Source organism: Diorhabda carinulata, chromosome X (genome assembly GCF_026250575.1).
Source record: "Diorhabda carinulata isolate Delta chromosome X, icDioCari1.1, whole genome shotgun sequence".
NCBI classification, from domain to species: Eukaryota; Metazoa; Arthropoda; class Insecta; order Coleoptera; family Chrysomelidae; genus Diorhabda; species Diorhabda carinulata.
Window position 1 is genome coordinate 63,379,366 of NC_079472.1, and position 9,221 is coordinate 63,388,586.

The following is a 9,221-nucleotide window of genomic DNA, read 5'->3' on the forward strand; positions in this document are numbered from 1 at the left end:
TTCTATCATCAAAAATAAATTATTATCATCAGGTGAAATCGATATTTAATTAAAAAGCGACAAAAAATTTGTTATCTTCAATATTATCAGTTATATCTAAAAGTTCATCTACTTTTTTTGATTGAGAAGCCTAAAATACAAAATTTTATCAACAATCACGATTAATCGAAATTATTCCATATTATTTAATCAAAATATGATGTAACTGGGGTTGCCAACTTTTTTTACAAGACATAAAATATATTTAGGTCTATAACGGATATAAAATTTCACGTTTTTTATCGAAAACTGTTAATTCGACCTCTGCTCTATATCTCTCTTCCATAGTAAAATTCTACTTTCATACTCTCTATCTTTAATATTATCTCTATGACAAGCGTTCAAAAATCTGAAAGGCAGCGCTGAACAAAGACAAGTGACAGGCATGAAAGATGTCATTGGATTCGTAGGTCAGTTTTCGCGCGAAAATTTAAACCGCCAATTTGAAACCACATTTTTTCCGATAAATTATAATGTTCTAATTTTTTTAATATATTTGTGGACTATTCTACAAAGAATTTTTAAAAATGTTGTTTATTAGAAAGCAGTTTTACAAAAAATATTATACCTTATTTTTAATAAAATAAAAATTTGACTTTATTCACGTTCGTCAGTAAGTAGATAGTATTTCAAGTACTTTAGTGTATATAACTGAGGGAGCGTCATTTCCAAAGACGAAATCTAAATGACTCCAAGTCGGAATTGGTACCAAATAATCAAGTTTAAGATTCGGTAACATTTTGGCTAGTTTTTCAACATCGATTGTAGCAGATAACCAATCGTTAGAACTGTATATGATTGAAATCGGCGTGGAAATTTGAGATAAATCATATTCTGGAGGACTGATTCGTTTGTAAGTCGCCATGTTTTTGATCAAACCGAAATCGTATTGAGCGAATTTTCCAGAATTGTATTCTTGACAATAGTGCAGTACTTGTCTCGTTGATTCACCAGCTGGATAGTGACCGAAGATGATAGGCATTGCCGAAGCGTTTATTTGATTCGGGGTGAAACCAGCAGCTAGGAAAAGAAAATTTTTGCAAAGTACCTGAAATTAGAGGAAAACCTAATCATATTCAATTCAAAATTGCTGCTATTACATCCAACTTACCGTTCCTAAACTTTCTGAACACAAGCCCGACATTATGTCCTTTAAAGGTCCTTTGTTGGGAATAAATTCGAATTGACCGAGGCTGTCCATGGTTTCTCCGATAAGAAATGCAGACGGAGACATTATTCTCATTACGGGGCTGTACAAGTGCTGCATAAACGCAATTGGTGCTAAGCTGATATGGTGTTCTATCTTTTCGTTGTACTCTGGTTTCATAGATGCCATCACATAAAATGCCGTGGTACCTTTATACAGAAATGAAAAAAAAAAGAGTAGAAATTCCATTGGACAGTCGAATATTTTTTGTTATTACAAATATTTACGAGGATTATTTATAAAGTGAATAACTGGTCGTTAAAGTTAACAAACTCACACACACACACACACACACACACACACACACATACGTGCGCTTATCATCCGCTTCTGGATAAATCTACAGATGGATGCCAAGCAGAATATTTCCACCACCCCCTGTCATTTTGACAGATCCTCACCGTAATTCGCGTCACGTTTTGTGTCTAGGAAGATCACCCCTGTGGATTCTTTCTGGTTGAAACCTACTACCAGTCTCAAGATTTGCTGTTTTGTGCTGTGGTTTCTCCTAAATCAAAATTGTTCTGTTGATATTGTATTCAGAGTTCTTGTTTATTCGTTTGAAATCCTCAGTATCATTATGCGATTTTACTCATGGCAGGTAGTTAACTTATCGATCTAAATTTTTGCGGAAAAGTGGGATCTTTTCTGGGTTCTCTTAGCATGATGATATTTGCTTGTTTCCATCTCGATGGGAAGTAGCTCATCCTCTACATGTCGAGTTAAAGTTGATGATAGGAATCGTAAAAACATTCATTCATAAGAAGCAGGATTTCAAAAAGTTTTGCAGGCTGTTTTGTTATCAGGAACAATTCTTTCTTCATTTCTTATTGCATTTTGGTAAGAAGGATTTTACGACTTGAATGATAACGATAAAACAAAAAGGTGATGTTTTATTTAGTTTAGTTTAAACGCAAGATATCTCAAGAAAAGAAAAAGCGTCTAGAGGGAATGATAGAATACATGGAGGAATAAGAAGACAAGGCATTCTACAGGTCCATTGCTCATGGACCTTAGCAGCCTGCTGTAGAGGAGCAAGAAGAAGACGACAATCAGGAGAAAGCCGAAGATGAGTTTATTATAAGTAATATCTTTTAAAAACTTGACATTCTAAAGTATAAAACATAAATAGGGTAAAAATTTAAAAAAACAGGGTTAACAAATTAGTTTGTATTTAATTACTTCAGAGATTTATTAAGGAATCTGTATTTTTCCAAACGACTACGAACATATATGGTTTACGTGTAATGAGCACTGGACTTCCAGCTATTTAACCACCAGGTATGGCACTTACAGCGTGGCCCAAAAAAAGATATGTTGGCACTTTCAGCTTTCCACGTGAAAAATCGAGTTATATATATTGAATACAATAAAAAAATTCTTGAAAAACAAATAAAAATATATTTTGTACTTTCAATAAATTTTCTAAATTTTTAAAGGGTAAATTGAAGGTTTAGACAGTTTTTTTTGATGACTTGATGACTGAAAATGTTTTCATATTACATCACTCAATCGTGCGACTGACACACAGATGGCGCTGTCATTGTCAAATCCATATGACGTTTAGGAAGTACCATCTTTCAAAAGACTGTGTGTAAAATTTCATGACATTTCGATTAATCAGAAAAAAATGACAGATATTTAAGTGAAGCTACTTTTGTTATTTTTAAAACAATTTCGTGTGTTAATTTATCATTGCTTCTTGATAAAAAAATACTGTACAAACTTAGCTATAGATTCTGAAGTGTTATCTGAACTCTGATCCATCGAAAAGAAATATTTGATATTGGCTTGCTGAATTTAAACGTGGTCGTACAGATGGTGAATTTTCTGGTACTCCAATTGAGGTGGTGATTTCAGAAAACATCAAAAAAGTCCACAAATTGGTTATATCCAATCGTAAATTGAAATTGCTCGAGATAGCTGATGTTGTAAAGACATCTGAGGGCAGCGTGCTCATAATTATGAATGAATATTTGACCATGAGAAAGCTTTTTTCAAAACGGGTGCCACGTTTCCTTAATGTGAATCAAAAACGTTTACACATAATAAATCGGATGTTTCGCATCGATATGTGACAATGGATGAAACATGGATCCATCACTTTACTTTGGAGTCGGAACGATCATCATCTGAGTGGACTGCAGCCGGTGAACCACGTCCGAAGCGTTCAAATGCAGTCAGCTGGGAAGGTTATGGCTTCAATATTTTGGCATGCGCGTATCCAAAAGAGGGAGACAATCAATAGCGAGTTGTTGGATCGTTTGAATGCAAAAATCTAGGAAAAATGGCCCCATATGTCCACTGTTTCACCAACATATTGCACCTATTAACAAATCGATGGCAACGATGGTTAAATTAAACGAAGTTACTATTGGATATTCGCTGAACTAAAAAATGCTTGCCGGTAAGAAGTTCAGTTCAAATGAAAAATCAATTGCCGAAACTGAAGCCTATTTTTAGGCAAAAGACAAATCCGTCTACAAGCTCGGCATCTAGAAGATAGAGATTTTTGGTAAAAAACGTGTTTTTCTTAGTTAGTTATTCGACATATCATTGATGTGTATTATAAATGAAATTTTTACACCATCATATACAAAAAACGTTACAATAAATGTGTTTAATTACCTTGAGAATGTCCAATGTGATAAAGAGTTTTATTTCCAGTTTTTTCAAGGACGAAATCAATGGCTCTTGGCGTATCATAAATCCCTATTTCGTGCCAACTGTACATCCAAAATTCTTTATCCTTATCTGGATCAAAAGTCGTGTGGTTTCTTGAATAAATATTTCCTCTGCAATTCATCATCCAAACATCGTAACCATTATCAGCTAGTATATAAGCTAAACCTTGTTGGGGTCCAAAAAGCACGTAATCAGTTGAAGCCAGGAAGAGACCGTGCTGCAATAACACTACTTTACCTATTTTTTTACCAGTTTTTCCGTATGGTATCCTATAATATATTAATATGTTTGTTAGAGGTTAATTATTTCAGAATAAACAGATTTTTCGTACGAAAATTCAAAAAAAGCAAGGTGTTAAATAATTACGTTTTTTTTTATCAAAAAACGCGGTGATTGGTATAAGACGTACATGAATTATGTCTAGAATTATCTGAAGAATCCAAAAAATAAATAATATACAGGGGATCGCATTTAAAATGAGATTGTTGGTATTAGCCACTCTCATATAACACACCCTATACAATTTTTTTCCCGAAAAAATGAATATTTGAAAATACTACATCGATGTGTCAAAGTGATTTTTATCTACACGGCTCTATTTATTTATTAACAAATTTATTAAGCTATATTGTTCCACACTGTATATTGAGAGTTTCTTTTAATATAATTTGAATTTAAATCATTTTTTTTAGCAAATGAGTAATTAAAAAAATGCTAAAATGGCCAAAAGCTAGCTAACTCTCGTATTTGTCAATGAAAATTACTAAAAATTATGATTTAGGGATAAAAATGTACAATAAATTTCAATTCATTGACGTCCAATTATAGACTCTGTGTTACAGTAAAAAGAAAAGGAAATTTAGTTTTATTCCGTAATTTCATCTACAAGTACAAAACGACACATTACTAAATTTACGTTGTTTTTCATGTTTTCACTAGAGATGGGTCTATACCAAAATTTTTCGATTCTCGATACCGATAATGATACCTAAAAAATCGATTCTCGATAGATACTCGATTCTCGATTCCCGAAACCGATACCAACATGTATAAAAGCCCTTACCTTACTAGAAACATATTGAAAATTTGTTTAAACAACCTACAAACCAGGGATAGATGAGACAGTTTCGCAAATAAAAAACAAACAATGGTTTAATAAACATTTATTCTGAAATTGAATTGGACCAATCTTTACCAGAGGGAAACACATGGACTGTATCAAAATCATTATTCAAGTTATTTTGAAAGCAGCCTGTCGTTTAAACAAAGACAAATATTTTAACAAATGATTTTTCAAAAATTGATCATTTTATTTTGATAACAATATAAACTGGATTAAAAATGATTTTTCCGTCCATTTACTCGATCGATACCAATGTCCAAGAATCGGTGGTATCGAGAACCGACTCATGCCTAGTTTTTACGTACTGAAATTACAACACCTCATTTCAAAATTGCTATTTTCTCGCATGTTATCATTTGTATGAAATAAGTTCGATCCTACTACATGTAAAATTACCTGTGAAATTAAATTAAATAATTTTTTTCATTTTCCTTCCAAGTTACCGGATCACTTCTTCTGGAATCGAGGTACTTTGTATTTCTTCGCAAGGTTAATCAAAGGCATAGAAAGTTCTTCTATTCTTTGTTCATTATTATACATAATTTTACAACCTGGATATTAAACTATAGTTTGAACTCTAGTTGAAACCAAGAATTAACAAGATCACAGTTAAACAGACATTTTTCTGCCATTTGTCAAAAATATAACCAAAATGTCTTCGATATTTGTTGTTGAATTGTTTAAGAAAGTTGTATAAACAAAAATGAAGGAATGATAAGAAAAATTGTGCAATTTCTATGACGCAGTACTTTTGCTTAAGATTCTACTAAGATTTTTGTATAATATTGTAGAAAAGTAAACAGTATGTAAAAGTTAGGTTAGAATCCTCCGTTTCATGACTAAGTTTAAACTACCCCAAATTGACGGTAACGTTTAAGCCGAAGTTTGACAGTAAACATCTATAAAACGTGAAATTTATACTTCACTTGTCAAATTGGATGTAAATGCTGGAGAGTGAGTTGTTTAACGCGGTAAATACAAAATCGGCAATCTTTTTGATAGAACTGGGACATAATCTTCTCAGACTACCTTCTTACTATACCATATTCAACCCTATACAGTTAATATGGGCAGACGTATAATCAGAAAATATAAACAGTCTTCCAGAACTGAGTAAAGAGATTGTAGAAGTCGCAAAGAAAGTTCTAGTAGCAGACCGCTAAGAGCTTTGGAAAAACTGAATTGAACATGTTATCAAAGAAGATGAGTATGTGGTATCGCCCTATTTACAACCCATCATAATTTCAATCAAATGATGACTCTAGTTCAGACGATTTTGACTACTATGATTATTTATAAAGATACTTTGGAATTGAAATGTTGCTTTTTTTTTGTTTTATTTGCAAATAATTTATGTTGGTTTATTGTTTTTGCTTTGAAATTTCGTTTTCCAGAAAAAAAAAACGAATGAATTACAAAAAGGACCCAGTTCACTTTTGGTACCCTGTTTAAACCAAACTTCTTTACAGGCTGGGACATTTTACTCGTCTTTTAAACGTTTTATAATTTAATATTCAGTTGTAAGAGTTCATAAGATAATGAATTTATAAAACGAGGTATCTACGCCTATGGTAGATAAAAAAAAATGTCGGCAAGTGTTTTATAACCTGCAATTGATATTGGAAGAACTATATCAGAGTGAAATAAATTTTTTTGGGGTCACATTAAGAATGTAGTGTACAAAATACCTCCATCAACAAGGGATGACATGATAGTGAGAATACGGAATGTTTTTTATAAAAATGCTTCCTAACGTGTCAAATATGTCATTGAACTTTATCACCCTAATCAATCCCCTGTATATATTTTTTATCACCTACTGATTTTTTTTTTTAAAACAAAAAATGATTATTTACCTGAATATGTTGAGGATGTAACCGTCTTCAGTTGTAACATAATAACTTTCCAAAGGATATCCATATCTGTTTACTATTTCCGGTAAACGTTCAGTAGATATTTCACCAAATTCAAATGCCTGACTCACGATATCTTTTCCCTGTTCTTCGATGACTTGTTTAAATGATTTCTCGGCTATTTCTTGATATTGTTGATCGCTCTTTACGAATTTTTCAATGTCGTTTATAAAATTCGACTTGACACCGAAATCGACAAAAATCGTAACGAACGTTATACCAAAAATTAACCTCATCTTTAGAATATATACAAAGACTAAGTTGATTTGAGCCCAATTTATACAAGATTTCTACTGATTACAATTAAAAATAAATAATTATCAGGTACAATCTAATTTCGATTATGATTCAGATATTAGATAATTGGGATTTGTATGAGAAACATTATAAAGTGTGTTTATCTATGGTAACTTTACCGGAAATTTATACCGAGCTAATCGAAAATTTACTTCCTTTTCTCGAATAATATCTTTAACTAGATTGAAGTAAAAATGCTGTTTAGATTTGCTAACTCAATGATAAGTTCAATTTAAAAAAAATAGAGATAACGTCATCACACAAAGGTGGTTTACCTTATACATTAGATTGTAATGCGAAAAAATTGGAATAAAAGATTTTACCTTATTTGGAAATTTGTAAACATTGTTTGTATAATTATTAATGGATTTATGCGTTATATTATGGACGCACTGTATATGTAAACTTGATAAATACCTATTCAAATCCTTTAAAAAGCTATAATCAAAATTTTTGACGAAGTTACAAAAAAGCTGAAGATAAAATATATTGTTCTAATAAAAGAGTCTTGAAGAAGTGCTTATATTACTATAAAATACTTACTACATCCATCAATCTGGGTTCTTAAGTGTTCCTCTAACCTAAACAATCAACACTCAACCGCAACAACTTTTTGTGATTTTTCTAAGGCTTTCGATCGTGTTAATCTTAATATTTTGTATACAATCAAATGTATATACCTTAGCAATAACTCGGATATGGTACCGATGGATGGCTTAGCATTAACCCCTCAAAGACAACTCAAGTTTCATTCACTAAAGGTACAACTATGTTCCACAATCCCTCATAATAAACGAGGTAGAACTAGCCCTTATAAATCTGATCTAGCTGATCTAGAATTACGAGGCCCACAAAATAGAAAAACAAGAAAAAGACAAAAACATAGAATAGGACTCTCCAGGTATGAAAAAATCGAGGAGATTTCTTATTGGAGTTTACTCCTTAAGAATCGATTTGCATATATAAGGGGCCCGGTATGAGAAAAATGTGAGGAGTAAAATCTATCCATGAATAACCTCGTTACGTTTTTGGTGCGCATCCTATGATGCGCAACTTTCTAATTTGTCAGTGTCAACATACTTATATTGCTGTCATTGTGAAGTTTTATTCTCATTGTGTTCCGCTAAAGTGAACTGAAAGTATTTTCAAATAACTATGGCAGAAAGAGGTGTAGATGATATTGCCGGAACATCTAACAAACACGTGGTTGCAAGGTACGTTATAATTCATGTATTATATATGTATGAGCATGTGCAATTTGGTATTTATTAAATATTTTAATAATTATCGATGTAGTTCATATAAATATATATTTGAAAACAACACATAAAATTAGATAATCAACCCAATATGGATTATCGAGCGCATCCACATAAAATAGAAAATTTCTAACCTAACCAAAAATTAATTTTTTTGTCTATAAATTCTTTCACGTTATTATGATTTATTTTATAAATAATTTTTAAATATTAACAACTCTAGTCAATAATTCGATAATATTATCAGAAAAATCGACAATATTTTTTCATTATAATAATGTTTTTATATAATTTTCTTTCGAAAAGTTATTTTTTAGCTTATTTAAATAATTTTCATGTACTATTTATTATTGTATGTAAAAGATTTAGTGACATAATTATCTTTTTATAACCATTTTTGTTAATTATTAAGATAATATTATATTTTAAATAAAAAATTAATTATAATAATTTAAAAAAAATGTTTATAAAAACCTTTTTTATCAATTTTCTTAAAGTCGGTTAAAATTTTTATAATTATGCATTTATAAATTTTCTAATTTTTTTTACACTTTTTGACTAGGAAAAAATCTAAATCTCCAAAAACTCCAGCCGATATACAGCGAGCTTACAGATTAAAAAAAAATTAATGAAGGAAGCCCAAAATATTCTGGCAATCAACCAATCTTAGTTAAAGTTAAATAAACTCTTTTTGCGTC

General features: G+C 31.1%; 1 protein-coding gene across 1 annotated transcript; it reads right to left on the minus strand.

Moving 5' to 3' along the window:
- Positions 1 to 555: 555 nt before the first annotated feature.
- LOC130901846 (lipase 3-like) lies at positions 556 to 7,256 on the minus strand. Its single transcript, XM_057813475.1, has 4 exons — positions 6,911 to 7,256; positions 3,875 to 4,200; positions 1,151 to 1,395; positions 556 to 1,087 (listed from the first exon to the last, which is right to left on the minus strand). Exons 1-4 carry the CDS (start codon positions 7,201 to 7,203, stop codon positions 650 to 652), a joined length of 1,302 nt encoding a protein of 433 aa, XP_057669458.1. The 5' UTR covers positions 7,204 to 7,256; the 3' UTR covers positions 556 to 649.
- Between the last annotated feature and the right edge of the window lie 1,965 nt (positions 7,257 to 9,221).

Coding starts and splice junctions, on each gene's coding strand:
- LOC130901846 (XM_057813475.1), bottom strand. CDS start 7,203: ATGAGGTTAATTTTTGGTATAACGTTCGTTACGATTTTTGTCGATTTC. Junction 4,201..6,910: donor TACATCCTCAACATATTCAG/GTAAATAATCAT, acceptor AATATATTATAG/GATACCATACGGAAAAACTG. Junction 1,396..3,874: donor TCACATTGGACATTCTCAAG/GTAATTAAACAC, acceptor TTCTGTATAAAG/GTACCACGGCATTTTATGTG.